General features: G+C 40.5%; 1 protein-coding gene across 1 annotated transcript in view; it reads right to left on the reverse strand.

Annotated features, from left to right (window-relative positions):
• The window catches only part of LOC140479957 (uncharacterized), a 58527-nt gene that overhangs the window by 22315 nt on the left and 19981 nt on the right, over positions 1-16231 (reverse strand). Inside the window, exons 5-8 of the mRNA XM_072574392.1 lie at positions 13276-13357; positions 12990-13182; positions 12139-12206; positions 10191-10267 (exon numbers count right to left, since the gene is read on the reverse strand). Coding sequence (XP_072430493.1) covers positions 10191-10267; positions 12139-12206; positions 12990-13182; positions 13276-13357 — 420 coding nt within the window. The remainder of the gene's footprint in view (positions 1-10190; positions 10268-12138; positions 12207-12989; positions 13183-13275; positions 13358-16231) is intronic.

A 16231-nucleotide genomic window follows, 5' to 3' on the forward strand; every position in this document is an offset into this window, starting at 1 on the left:
AGAACTGAACACAATATTCGAAATACGGACTAACCAGGGCTCCATAGAGTTGCAGCATAACCTCAGTTCTTAAACTCAATCCCTCTGTTAATGAAAGCCAACACAACATATGCCTTCTTCACAACCCTATCAACTTGGGTGGCAACTTTGAGGGATTTATGGATGTGGACCCCAAGATCCCTCTGTTCCTCTACACTGCCAAGAATATTACCTTGAACCCTGTATTCTGCATTCAAATTCAACCTTCTAAAGTGAATCACTTCACACTTTTCCAGGTTGAACGCCATCTGCCACTTATGAGCCCAGTTATGCAGCCCGTCAATATCCCATTGCAATTTACGACAGCCCTCCACACTATCCACAACTCCATCAACCTTCATGTCATCGGCAAACTTACCAACCCATCCATCCACTTCCTCATACAAGTCATATATAAAAATCACAAAGAACCAATCCCTGTAGAACACCGCTGATCACCGAACTGGGTTGAATATTTTGCATCTACCACCACTAGCCAATTCTGTATCCAGATAGCCCGATTTCAATGTATCCTATGCCTCCTTACTTTATGAATGAGCCTACCATGGTGAACCTTATCAAACGCCTTGCTGAAATCCATGTACACCACATCCACTGCTCTATCTTCATCAACATGCTTTGTCACATCCTCAAAAAGCTCAATAAGGTTTGTGAGGCATGACCTGCCCCTCACCAAGCCATGCTGACTATTTCTAATCAAACTATGATTTTACAAGTAATCATAAATCATTTAGAATCCTCTCCAATACTTTGCCCACCAGTGATGTAAAACTGACTGGCCTGTAATTCCCAGGGTTAAATCCTGTTCCCTTTCTTGAACAAGGGAATAACATTTGCCATCTTCCAATCATCTGGCACTACTCCAGTTGACAATGAGGACACATATCACTAAAGGTGAAGCAATCTCTTCCCTCGCTCCCTGTAGTAAGCTAGGGTATATCCCTTCTGGCCTAGGGGTCTCATCTATCCTTATGGTTTTCAAACTTTTCAGCACTTCCTCCTTGCTAACATCGACCAGTCTGTTTCACACTGACCTCAGCAACGTAAGGGTACTTCTCAGTAGTGAATACTGAAGCAAGTATTCATTAAGGACCTCCCCTACTTCCTCCGATTCCAGGCACACGTTCCATCCACTATCCCTTATCAACCCTACCCTCACTCTGGCCATCCTCTTGTTCCTTACAAATATAGAATGCCTTAGGCTTTCCATTATCCTACGCACTAAAGCTTTCTCATGCCCCTTCTAGCTCTCCTAAGTCCAATCTTCAGTTCTTTCCTGGCTATCTAGTAACACTCTAAAGCCCTGTCTGATCCTTGCCTCCACAACTTTAAGTAAACTTGCTTCTTTCACTTGACTAGATGCTCCACATCCCTGGTCAGCTAAGATTCTTTCAATCTACCATCCCTTCCTTGCCTCAGTGGGACAAACCTGTCCAGTACTATCAGTGAGTGCTTCCTAAACAGCCTTCACATTTCTGTCGTACATTTCGCTGAGAACATCTGTTCCCAATTTAAGAGTTCCAGATCCTGCCTAATAGCATCGAAACTCCCCCTCCCCTTTCCCATACAATCTGCTCCTATCCCTCTCTGTGCACATAGTAAAGGTCAGGGAGTTGTCATCACCATCACCAAAACACCAACACCTAGCATGGTTCATTGCGAAGCACCAAATCCAATATGGCCTCCCCTCTAGTCGTCCTATCTACATATTGAGTCAGGAACACTTCCTGGACACACCTGACAAGAACTACTCTACCTGAACTATCTGAATTAAGGAGATTCCACCAATATTAGGGAAATTGAAGTCACCTATGATAACAATCCTGTCACTTCTGCACTTTTCCAAAATCTGTCTCCCAATCTGCTCCTCAGAGGCTCTGTTGCTGTTAGGGTGGCTGTACAAAATTCCCAATAAAGTGACTACTCCTTTCCTGTTTCTGATTTTCACCCATGCCGACTCTGTAGACAAACCCTCCCTGACAACCTCCCTTTCTGCAGCTGTGACATTATCCCTTATTAGCAATGCCACTCCTCCACCTCTTTTACCTTCACCCCTATTCCTTTTGAAACATTTAAACCCTAGAACTTCCAACGAACGTTCCTGTCCCTGTGAAATCCCGTTTCCATAATGGCCACAACATTATAGTTCCAAGTACAGATCCATGCTCTGAGTTCGTCACCCTTATTCCTGATACTTCTTGCATTAAAATAGTCACACTTTAACCCATCACACTGACTGCATCTTTGCCCTATCAAGTGCCTATCCCTCCTCACAGACTCTCTATATGCTGTATCTGGCTGTTCACTACCTACTCCATTATCTGATCCATAGCTCAGATTCCCAACCTGATGCCAATCTTGTTTAAACCCTCCCAAAGAGCTCTAACAAACCTCCTGCCCAGGATATTCCAGTTCAGGTGCAAGCCGTCCTTCCTGTACAGGTCCCACCTTCCCCAGAAGGTATCCCAATGATCCGTATATCTGAAGCCCTCCCTCCACCACCAGCCCTGCAGCCATGTGTTCATCTGCACTCGCTCTCTATTCCTAGTCTCATTAGCACATGGCACTGGTAGCAATCCTGAAATTACTATTTATGATTTGAAGGTGCCAGTTTTGGACTGGGGTGTACAAAGTTAAAAGTCACACAACATCAGGTTATAGTCCAACAGGTTTATTTGGAAGCAGTAGCTTTCGGAGCACTGCTCCTTCATCAGGTGGTTGATAAAAGACCAGCGCTTCAAAAGCTAGTGCTTCTAAATAAACCTGTTGGACTATAACCTGATGTTGTGTGATCTTTAACTCTGAAATTACTACTCTGCTCATCCTGCCTTCTAGCTTCCAATCTAACTCCCTATATTCTCTTTTCAGGTCCTCCTTCCTTTCCTTACCTATATCATTGGTACTGATGCGTACCAAGACTTCTGACTGCTCTTCCTCCCCCTTAAGAATCCTGTAGATTCAATCTGAGACATACCTGACCTTTTACTGTTCAAAAATGCCTCTCTGCCTTAAAAACATTAAAAATACACATACAAGGAGATTCAAAAATAGCTTCTCTGTTGTTGTTTTCAGACTTTTGCATGGATCTCTTAAATGTTAACGTTGATCTCTCTCTGCACCCTTTCTGCAGCTGTAACACTCTATTCTGCGACCTGATGCATTTTGTATTCCATGATCTGTCTGTTGAGCATGTAAAACAATACTTCCATTGTACCTCAGTACATTTGACAACAATAAATCAAATCAAATAACCAGAAGTGAAGACTTAGTATTTGTTTAAAATTTGCCACAAAGGCAAACCGACCCATCAGGCTTCAAAAATCAGTACAACTGGTGCTGACCATTCTGTGAATTGGACTAGTCCATGATTCTTTCACTTTCCAGCTTTCTGATTTCTGCTTCTCCTTTTGCCTGTAAGTCAAATTACACAGGGTGGGCCTTGTGGAATCATGGAATTACTTCCTGGTCCATATGTAATGTGGCGAAAGTGAGGACTGCCGATGCTGGAGATCAGAGTCAAGATTAAATTAGTTAAGCAGGAAAATCAAAGGGCTTTTACCCAAAAGGTCGATTTTCCTGCTCCTCGGATGCTGCCTGAACTCCTGTGCTTTTCTAGCACCACTCTAATCTCAACATGTAATGTGGCCTTGGCTCCTCTGATTGTCCTCAGACTTTCCATGAAGATTTCCGGGTATTTAGTTAGGATTTCACTCAGGCAGCCATTTCGAATTGAAAAATGTTGAGCCAATCTAGGTGAATCTCTCAGAAACAATATTGCCTGCTCAGGCTTGGACCAGAGTCTTTTACTACAATAAATGCTAACTGAAATAACTGCTTTTTGTAAGAGACATTCACCCTCTTTTATATGTTAGCAAGGGCTCCCTGATTGAGTCTGTTACTCTGGCCTAATCAGGGGATTCATGTTGTCATAAACATGTACAGCACGGAAACAGATCCTTTGGTCCAACTCATTCATGCCGAACAGATATCCCAACCCAATCTAGTCTCACCTGCCAGCACCTGGCCCATATCCCTCCAAACCCATCCTATTCATATACCCATCCAGATGCCTTTTAAATGTTTTGTACAATCCTCCACCACTTCCTCTGGCAGTTCTTTCCATACATTCCTCTGCATGAAAAAGTTGCTCCTTCGGTCTCTTTTATATCTTTCCCCTCTCACCCTAAACCTATGCCCTCTAGTTCTGGACTCCCCCACCCCAAGGAAAAAACTTTGACTATTTATCTTATCCATGCCCCTCATGATTTTATAATCCTCTATAAAGGTCACCCCTCAGCCTCCGACGCTCCAAGGAAAATAGCGCTAGCCTACAGCTCAGATCCTCCAACCCTGGCAACATCCTTGTAAATCTTTTCTGAACCCTTTCAAGTTTCACAACATCTTTCTGATAGAAAGGAGACCAGAATTGCATGCAATATTCCAACAGTGGCCTAACCAATGTCCTGCACAGCCGCAACATGACCTCCCAATTCCGATACTCAATGCTCTGTCCAATAAAGGAAAGCATACCAAACACCTTCTTCACTATTCTATCTACCTGTGACTGCACTTTCAGAGAGCTATGAACCTGCACTCCAAGGTCTCTTTGTTCAGCAACACTCCCAAGGACCTTACCATTAAGTGTATAAGTCCTGCTAAGATTTGCTGACCCAAAATGCAGCACCTCACGTTTATCTAAATTAAACTCCATCTGCCACTTCTCAGCCCATTGGCCCATCTGATCAAGATCCTGTTGTCAACCTTCTTCGCTATTCACTACATCTCCAATTTTGGTGTCATCTGCAAACTTACTAACTATACCTCATATGATCACATCCAAATCATTTATATAAATGATGAAAAGTAGTGGACCCAGCACTGATCCTTGTGGAACTCCACCGGTCATAGAGCTCCAGTCTGAAAAACAACCCTCCAACACCACCAGTGCCCTCTGTCTTCTAGTTTTGGGCCAGTTCTGTATCCAAATGGCAAGTTCTCCCTGTATTCCATGAGATCTAACCTTACTCACCAGTCTCCCATGGGGAACCTTGTCGAACGCCTCACTGAAGTCCATATAGATCACATGTACTACTCCGCCCTCATCAATCCTCTCTGTTACTTAGTCATAGTCATAGAGATGTATAGCATGGAAACAGACCCTTCAGTTCAACCTGTCCATGCCGACCAGATATCCCAACCCAATCTAGTCCCACCTGCCAGCGCCCGGCCCATAGCCCTCCAATCCCTTCCTATTCATATACCCATCCAAATGCCTCTTAAATGTTGCAATTGTACCAGCCTCCACCACATCCTCTGGCAGCTCATTCCATACAAGTTGCCCCTTAGGTCTCTTTTGTATCTTGCCCCTCTCACCCTAAACCTATGCCCTCTAGTTCTGGTCTCCCCGACTCCAGGGAAAAGACTTTGCCTATTTATCCTATCCATGCCCCTCATAATTTTGTAAACCTCTATAAGGTCACCCCTCAGCCTCAGACGCTCCAGGGAAAACAGCGCCAGCCTGTTCAGCTTCTCCCTGTAGCTCAGGTACTCCAATCCTGGCAACATCCTTGTAAATATTTTCTGAACCCTTTCAAGTTTCACAACATCTTTCTGATAGGAAGGAGACCAGAATTACATGCAATATTCCAACAGTGGCCTAACCAATGTCCTGTACAGCCGCAATATGACCTCCCAACTCCTATACTCAATACTCTGACTCTGACCAATAAAGGAAAGCATACCAAATGCCTTCTTCACTATCCTATCTACATGCGACTCCACTTTCAAGGAGCTATGAACCTGCACTCCAAGGTCACTTTGTTCAGCAACACTCCCTAGGACCTTACCCTTAAGTGTATAAGTCCTGCTAAGATTTGCTTTCCCAAAACGCAGCACCTCGCATTTATCTGAATTAAACTCCATCTGCCACTTCTCAGCCCATTGGCCCATCTGGTCCTGATCCTGTTGTAATCTGAGGTAACCCTCTTCGCTGTCCACTACACCTCCAATTTTGGTGTCATCTGCAAATTTACTAACTTTACCTCTTATGCTCGCATCCAAATCATTTATGTAAATGACAAAAAGTAGAGGGCCCAGCACCAATCCTTGTGGCATTCCACTGGTCACAGGCCTTCAGTCTGAAAAACAACCCTCCATCACCATCCTTTGTCTTCTACATTTGAGCCAGTTCTTGTCCAAATGGCTAGATCTCCCTGTATTCCATGAGATCTAACCTTACTAATCAGTCTCCCATTGGGAACCTTGTTGAACACCTTACTGAAGTATATAAAGATCACATCTACTGCTCTGCCCTCATCAATCTTCATTGTTACTTCTTCAAAAAACTCAATCAAGTTTATGAGACATGATTTCCCATAAGTAAAGCCATTTGGACTTTCTACGAATCCAGTTGAAATGTACAAATGGATAGAATGTATGAAAATATCATAATTTCCCTAACAGAGGAGTGAGCAACTAGGGTGAACAGACTGATAGAAGAATTGGAGAGTTACCCAGAGTTGATAGATGTCTGGAGCTTACTACCTGAGTGGGTAGTGGAGGCAGAAAGACTCACCTTATTTGAAAGGTCTCCAAACATGCTGCTGAAGTCCCTTAACCTTTAGGGACTTGGACGTATTGCTCTATCATAGAATTAGGCTGGCTCATTTTGGCACAGATATGACAGGCAGATTGGTCTTCTGTGCCGTAAGTCTTTTACACCTTCTAAATATTCAAAATATCTAAAGAAGAGGAATGTTTAGGGATATGGAGGAAGAGTGAAGGAGTGGAAACATATGAATTGCTCCAGGGGAAGGGAAAAATGAACACAATCAGTTGAATGGCCTCCTTCAGTGCTGTTCTGGATTAGTGGTGCTGGAAGAACACAGCAGTTCAGGCAGCATCCGAGGAGCAGTCCTTCAGTGCTGTAATGATTCTACAAGACTTTGAATGATTTAAATGTACATGTTTCTTTTCAGATCTTATGCACCTTTTTTAGGATGACTGCTAATGGGTATTCTGCACCACATATTTCTGAGTGGAGTTTGGAACAAATTGGTTCTAGAAGTTGAATTACCTTAATCAGTGTCACTCAATATGTTGGATTGAAAAAGATACGTTAAATTCAAAATAGCTTGGTGGCAAAAAAAACAGGAGAACTAGCATCCTGGACAATTGCCAATGCTCTCAAAGGGGCTGCAAAGGGAGGGAGAAAGGATTTACAAATAAGAGGCGGGGGTGGGGGAGGGGGGTGCAGGGTTGCTGGAGGAAAAAAAGTGAAGAGCTGCAAAGAAGTGTGAAAGGGGCTTCAGGAGAGGAGGCACCAACAAAGGGAGGGAGTTTGTAGAGGGAGGGAAAAGAAAGAATGAGGCAGCTTGAAAAGGGAGAGTAGGAGGATGTCTGAAAGAGTGGGAGAGGGGCTGCAAGACAGAGGTCAGAGGTTGCAAGAGAGCGAAATAGGAACTGCAAGAGAGAGAAAAAAAGAGCTGAAGCAGGGACGGAGGAAAGAGAGAGAGAGCACGAGTGAGTAGAAAGAGGACTTGAAAAGAAAGAATACTAATCTGAATAGATTAGATTAGATTAGATTAGATTACTTACAGTGTGGAAACGGGCCCTTTGGCCCAACAAGTCCACATCGACTCTCCGAAAAGCAATCCACCCAGAACCATTCCCCTACATTTAGCCCTTCGCCTAATACTACGAGCAATTTAGCATGGCCAATTCACCTAACCTGCACAATCTTTGGATCATGGGAGGAAACCGGAGCACCTGGAGGAAACCCACGCAGACACAGGGAGACAGTTGCCTAAGGCAGGAAGTGAAGCCGGGTCTCTGGCGCTGTGAGGCAGCAGTGCTAACCACTGTGCCACCGTGCTGCCCCTGGTTTATTTCATAAATATTTGTATCTACTTGTTACCAAATCAAAGCATCTTGGATACTGCAAGTTAGTCAGCAGTGATTGCATTAGAGACAAACAAGCAATGATGTAGCCGTGGCCTCACCAGTCCATGCTTGTGATGATGTCCTTATGAATAGTAATATCAGTTATATTTTTTTAAAAACAGGCATTAGTATTAAATGTATCTTGGAAATTAATGCTTTGATTGCGTTTTATGGCTAGGTTTTAGAGAGTAGTGATGATTGAGGACCCTCATGATTTATTCTAAGACAGTTCAATTATCAAATATGTCAACAAAAATACACCAGATAATGTTAACGCATGAGTACATCACCTAATAAAGAAGTTATGAGAACTACAAGTATCCCCTCTAGAAATATTAGAGTTCAGAAACCCTAAGAGTAGCATCAACTTAGTGAAACTAGCTGTCTATAGAAGATCTGCATCTAAGTTTGCTCGCTGAGCTGGAAACTGTGTTTTCAGACATTTTGTCTCCTCATACTAGGTAACATCATCAGTGAGTCTCCGGTGAAACACTGGTGTTAGTGACCCGCTTTCCATTTGTGTGTTTAGGTTTTCTTGGGTTAGTGATGTCATCTCCTGTGGTGTCATTTCTAGTTCTTTTTCTCACAAGGTGGTAAACGGAGTCCCTTACTGGCATAAAATTCACTAAAGAGGAGAAATATAACAAGAAACTGCTATTCCTAAATGTCACAGTAGAGCGAACAGCCAATGGGGAACTTCAAACCAGTGTCTACAGGAAAACAACACATACGGACCAAATACTGAACAATAGAAGCAATCATCCCAACCCCTATAAGCTGCATTAGAACATTATCTCAAACGAACAACAACACACTTCAGCATGGAGGAACTATGAAGAACAGAAGAATATCACTTATGCAGCTTATTCAAAGAGAACAAGTACCCAGTGAACACAGTCTCTTGATTTCTCAGCAATAAACCAAAACATGCATATAAAATGTGCCAATAAACCCTAAATCAAAGACATCTTGGAAATGACTGCCAGACTACTCAGAACTCTTGGCATAATGGTCGCCCACAAACCCACCAACACACTAAAACAGCAGCTAGTGAACTTGAAAGACTCAATACAGACAACAAGCAAAACTAATGTCATTTACAAAATACTTTGCAAGAACTGTAACAAACACTACATTGGAACAGGCAGAAAACTAGCCACCAGGATACATCAACATCAATTAGCCACAAAAAGATATGACTCTCACTAGTATTCTTACACTCAGATGAGTTAGCACACCACTTCAACTGGGACAACATATCCATCCTAGGACAAGCCAAACAGACACACACGAGAATTCCCAGACGCATGGCATTTTAACTGGAACTCTCAACAAACTCATTGACTTGGACCCAATTTACCACCCTCTGAGAAAAAGAACAGGAAATGACACCACCAACACCAGGAAACCTAAACACATCAACTGAAAGTGGGTTACTAACACCAGTGCTTCCCCCGAATCTCACTGATGTTTCCTAGTAGGGTGACGAAACATCTTAAAATGAACCTTCAAACTCAGCGAGCAAACTTACATCCAGAACATCAACCTGAGCTACACATCTTCTCAAAACTTGCTGTCTATAGAAGAGCTGGAATTGTACAGGTGAATAGGTGCTGGAGCACAGCCTTGAAAATCTGTGGAAGCAAATTCGCAAGAAGAAATTAAATTACTAGGATATACGCAGTCATTGTGACAGTCCTTGAAAGGATCGCTTTTGAGGGTGTTCTCAAAATCACATCTTGAAAATTAAAGAACTGGAATGCCTTGCAAACAAAAAAAAAACAGGGTTTTAATGAGATTTTCGAACCCACAATGTCTTTGCTCTTTAAATGGTCAAAGGAGTAATCCGAGGCTGTTTAGCCACATGTTCTCTGACCTCATTTACCTCATGATAATCCTGAATGTTAGTGTATCCGTATATATACTTTAGATTGTTTTACTTTAGTTTTATAAAGGTTAGTTTGACTTGCTCAAAATTATTCAATCTTGTGACTTTATTTTCTTAGTATTTGCAATCTCTACTTCAGACAAAAAAAAGTTAGTGATCCCTAATGGAATTACAACAGTATAACATCATTAAAAAGTCTTTAACCAAATCTCGTTCTTTTAAGTGAAGAGTTCTACTTATGCCTGTGCAAGACTAATATTAACATACATAGAGTGCAAAACAAAGCATTTCACAGAAAACATTCTTAAGATTAAAGATCTACCTTACTACTTTTCTCCTGTGATTGCTTAAGTTCTCTTGTATCAGAAATGTGATTCAGTAGTTCATCCTCTTGTCTCCCTAATAAATACAGTGCAAATTCATTTTAAATTCATAATACTTATTAGATAATAGAAGTCTGAACTAAAGAATATGTCATAGTATGTCCAGCTAAATGGCATTAAAGAAAAAAAATCATCAAAATCTGATCCTCTTTAAAAATATAGCTTACTATCACGTCAATCAAGTGTCTGTGTCTGGACCAACAGAGAATGGCTGTACATGGTGAAATATTTTGTTTTTAAAATGTCATGTACGAAAAAAAACTGCACAATAACATCATTAGCCAGGACTTAAGTTTCTTAATGGGACCATACAAATCTATTGACACTGAATAGTGGTGAAATGAGACCATGGTAAAATGTTACATTAAAAATGCAAGTGATCTCAACAGTCTAAACCTAATGCGCCAGGTGGTCATGCTTTGAACATAATTTATATTTCACTAATGCAAACAACGACATCTTTGCTTGTAATTCTGTCTTCTCAAACCAGGTACCATCCTAACAAACCTGCATAATCACCTATCAACATTCTTCTATTTGGAGCCTATAATATTGCTTTTATTGCTCACTACTAAATCTGGTCGATGCCGAGCATTATTATGCTGTCCATTTGACAATCTACTCCTCCTAATGTGTTTACTGAAGATTGTACATCAGCAAGGACACTTCAAAAAGTACTGCATAAGCTATAAGATGCTTTGGGATATAATTAGGTCATGAAAGATGCTATATTCATGCAAATTAATTTTTTCTTCCTTTTATAATCATTTATTGAAAAGTGCTTCCCCATACCTCTCTCAACCTTTCCCACTTTTACTTCAAATATTGTGTAAGAAGTTCATGGTCTTTATACCTTCCAATCCTGACTTTCGTACAAGGTCAAGTGAATTTTTGCAGTTTCTCTATCATTTGCTCCACCCACATTGAATTTCTCTCTCTCAAACCTACTTGCTGCCTCCTTGATGCTTTCTTCATATCTTCCCTAGCCCTACTGGTTAATGACAATTTTAACGGCATCCTCTGTTGCATATTGCCCAGTCTCATTCCATACAATTTCAACAAATCCTCTTCAAAAAGTCACATTTGAGCCATCCTCCCTCTGTCAATCAACTTATAGCTTCTGCTTCCAAAGTTCAGTTCTTCAATAACTTCTATTCAAATCCACTCAGTCTCAATTTTCTTCTACCCATAGGACTGAAACCATAGTGGTCAAAATCATGAACAATGTACTTGGTAACTGTGTGACTTTGGTATATAATCTTCCCTGAGCTCTTTGCAACATTGCACATTCCCCTCAATATGCTATGTACAGAAAAGGTTCAACTATCATAATTGTGAAGTATGTAGTAAGACATAATATCTCAAGATAGCATAAGGATTTTTATAAAAAGGTTAAGATATCTTGAGAATGTGACTTGAAAGAAGCTCTGAGATTTACATATTTATGAATCAAAACTGGCAATCCATTATAAAAGATGAAAGACTTAACAGCAATCTAGGTTTGCTTAATATATCATATCACTTGCATGCATGACACTGCAATAAATTTGCTTTTGTTATAAATTCTGTGTCTTATGATCCTGCTCCACAGCTACCTGAAGAAGGAGCAGTGCTCCGAACGCTAATACTTCCACATAAACCTGTTGGACTATAACCTGGTGTTGTGTGATTTTTAACTTTGTCCACCCCAATCCAACACCAGCACCTCCATCTCATTAAATTTGAAGAAGATGGAAAGAAAATATAAATATCTCTTAAAATACTTAAATATTTATGGCAAACAGATCCATTCAACTCTTGTCAAAAGAAGAAAAAATAAAATTGAAAATGCAGCTAATCTAGTCTACTGACATCAAAACTTAACAATCCATTAAAGCATGCACTTACGTATTTTGTGCTTCAAATTATCAATCTCTCTTCGAAGTGAGTCATGTTCTTCGCACAGATCTTTTTTGCTGTGAATGAAACATTTGATTAAAATATGCTTCAAATGGATTATTTGCGAATTGTCAACACATATTATTGGGGTAGAGTAATTAGAGTAGGCTCCTTGATTTTAGTATAGTTTTTGAAAAATAGTTTTAATTCAAGTTTAATTCAATTAGGGGGAGGTGATGGCCTAGTGGTATTATCGTTGGACTCGTAATCCAGAGACCCAGGTCATGTTCGAATCCTCCCATGACAGATGGTGGAATTTGAATTCAACAAAAATATAAAGAGTCTAATGACAACCATTGTCGATTGTTGGGAAAAACCCACCTGGTTCACTAATGTTCTTCAGGGAAGGAAACTTCCACCCTTACCTAGTCTGGCCTACATGTGACTCCAGATCCACAGCAATATGGATGACACCCCTCTGGGCAATTAGGGATGGACAATAAATGCTGGGCTAACCAGTGACATCCTAAATCCATGAATGAATAATAAAAAAAGTGCACTAAGTGACAACACTATATTTAATATTATTTACATGCCCGCAATGAGAATAGAAATGCAGCAATGATTAGTTTCCTTAGATATAGATCAAAACCTGATTTCTCCTGTCCAATCAGTGCTTATGAAATAAAACTCAAAATACTATTAAAAAACTAAGTTTAGAGTTTTCTTTGGCACATGGTATCACCCTCATTGTTCTATCAATGGCTTTAAATAAAAGCATGAAATCTAAACAAAAAAACACTTTAATACAGGACCACAAGGCCTAAAAAGCAATAAGGATTATTTTAATTAGTTCCTACCTTTGCTGCACTTCTTGCATTAGACTAGAAATTGTGATTTTTCCTTGACTAAATCTCCCATTCACATGTTGTACTTGCTCTCGCAAGCTGTAAATTTCATTTGACATCCCTCTCCGCCATTCCTCCATTTTCTTCTCCAATTGGAAATCCAAACATCTTTCTTCAGTTTTACTCTGTAATCGTCGAATGTCCTCTATATCAGAGAAAATTGGTAATTTAGAATTCATATTGCATTTTTATTAAAAAGCAAGTTAAGATTAAAAGTAAGAAATTTTAAAAGCTTTACCTTCTAATGATCGAATTTTTTGCGTTTGTTGTACCTTTTCTGTTTCAACTCTCAATAAAGCTTGTTGTAAAAATTCAATTGTCTAAAGACAGAATTAGATTGATCACCATAAATGAAAATAAATATGTATATACAGTATAAGAGACCACTTGGAAAAAAAATTTTGATCTCTCTATTTTGCACCAAACATAATACTGGCTAGTATCCAGATTATCATTAAGGGTGATGAATCACCTCTGTCTAGATAATTTGTTTAAAAGATGTCAGATGTAAAATCCATCTGAATCACCAAAACAGTGCAGCAGAATATAGCAGAGGGCTGACAAAATCAGAAGAAACTAGATACAGCAAATGTCAGCGTGTTCTCGGTAGTGATATCTGGCCACCATGCATTCCAACTAGGTGACAAATTGAAGTATGAGGATGGTGAAAGGGGTTCATAAGAACATAGGAGTAAGAACAGACCACCCAACCCACAAATGTTTTTGCCTTTCGACAAAATCATGGCTAATCCAAGTGTGCCCTTCACTCCAATGTCCCTCACAACTCCTGACACCCTTGTCAAATCAAAAATCTATAAACACGGACATAAGTAATTTACTCAATGATACAATCTGCATTATTCTCCAGGGGAGAGTATTCCACTGACTCATAATCCTCTAAGAGAAGAAAATCCTCCTCTTCTCCACCTTAAACAAGAAATCCTTATATTTTTAAACTGTACCCTCTAGTTCTAGTTACCCTCACAAGAGGGAATATCCTCTCAGCATCTATTCTGTCAAGCCTCCTCAGAATCTCAAAGTCTTGCAGGCAGATAGAAAAAAGCAGAGCCAGGAAAAAAATGTAAAGTTAAACCAGAATCACAGTAGTCTCACAAGGACAATAAGCTACCATATCAGCATATCATTCCTGATGAAGGGCTTTTGCCCAAAACGTCGATTTTTCTGCTCCTCGGATGCTGCCTGACCTGCTGTGCTTTTCCGGCACCACTCTGATCTAAACTATATGATCAAAACCATATCAGCAGTGTTGGAATGAGAAAAACAACTCCATATGTGGAAAGAAGATTGAATGTTCCAAGCTCTTGGCCTTGAGATGTGATAAGGATAAGCCAGGTTTAAAATAAAGAGAGTATGTGAAAGTTGTTCGGCACCCCTTACATGAGGCATTTTGCCAAATGTATTGGGTCAACCCTGCAGTTTCAAAATAAACTTTTTCTTTGCTCTTGCTAGCATTTCAGCCGAGTCAACTTAATTTCCATGATATCCAGTGACAATGAAAACTGCAAGGCCTTCTCACCCTCACCCCTACATAAAGTTTGGCTGAGAGCCCAGAAATCCACTAAAACTATTGAAATAGCTGAACCCCAGAGAATTCATTACACAATTGACTGACCTGTGCCTCAGATCTATAATAATTGTATAATGCTTATTTACACAAGGTGATTTCAGGTACTTTCAATTCTGAAAGTATTTGAATGCTTAATACATCTATTTACGTGTAAAAAGTAAAAGCAATCCCCTTCCTTTTTCTTCAGAAATGTTTTTTAAATTTTATTTTTTTTAGGAAACAGAAAATAGGCACAGGCGTAACCATCCAGAACACCAAATCTGCTCTACCACTCAACATGAACATGGCAGGTTCTTCAGCTCTATGCCATGCCTCTGCACTCTATCTATATACCTATTTATTTCTTAAACATATTCAGTGACTTGATGTCCACAACCTTCTGCTTTAGAGAATTCCACAAATTTATCACCCTCAAGTGAAGAAACCTGTCTGCATCTCAGTGTGAAATAGTCAGCTCTGGCCGGAGATTGTGATTCCTTATTCTGTAACCTAACCAAGGGAACCATCATGCTTGCATCCAATCTGTCTGACCCTGTCAGAATTTTATATTTCAATCAGATCCTCTCTCATTCTTAATTCTAGTGACTACAGACCCAATTAACCCAATCTCTCATCATATGATAAATCTGCCATCACCGAAATCAGTCTGGCGAATCATCACTGCATTCCAACATGTCAAGTTTATCTTTGCTTAGACGAGCAGACCAAAATTGTACACAATTCTCCAGTTGTGGTCTTAAGGTCTAATACAGCTGCAGAAGGATGTCCTTACTCCCTGTATTCAAACTCTGCTGCATTGAATGCCAACATATTAATGGTTCTTGCGATGCAGTGGTGAACCACAAGCCTGAGTTAAGTCCTACCTGTTCCAGAGGTGTTTTTAATATGTTTGAACAGGTTGATTAAAAATATCTACCATTTGCCTTCCTAACTACGCAGCAGCATCAGCATGCTTGCTTTAGTGATGGGTGTAGAAAGACACCCAAGTCCCTGTGTATATCAACATTTTCCAATCTGTCACCATTTAAGTAACATGCTCTGATTTTAGTAGGGTTCTTTTCATCTGAACGGTGTGAATTTATTTCTTTTACAGGTTGCGAACAAGTCAGGAGGAGAATTTACTTCCCATATCTAAACTTCCTTGAGAACATGGTGGTAAACCACCTACTTGAATTGTTTCAGTCTATGTGGTATAATGCTGTTGGGAAGTGATATACTTACTGGCTAGGATGGTGTGTACCTTGGAGGGCAACTTGTGGGTGGTGCACCCCATGCATCTGCTGTCCTTGTATACGGTTGTGGTCATGGGTTTAGAACGTATTATAAATGAATGAACCTGGACATCTTATTGCTTGGCATGAGGACAGACATGAGACACTATGGGACTTGATGCCAAAACTTGGCCGAGGAGGTATGAATATTTAACAGGGAAAGGGGGTAATGCCACAGTTTGTCATAGAGATATGGATTATATTTGTATGGCATAGCCTGGCACAGGGGACTTGAGAGGCCATAAAGAGCTGGGCAAGTGCCACAGTTTGGTAAGGGAATTGAAAGGCCATGGGACGATGAGTGAGGAAGCATTGTCTGGTATCATGGGGCATGA

Source organism: Chiloscyllium punctatum, chromosome 7 (assembly GCF_047496795.1).
Source record: "Chiloscyllium punctatum isolate Juve2018m chromosome 7, sChiPun1.3, whole genome shotgun sequence".
Classification (NCBI taxonomy): Eukaryota; Metazoa; Chordata; class Chondrichthyes; order Orectolobiformes; family Hemiscylliidae; genus Chiloscyllium; species Chiloscyllium punctatum.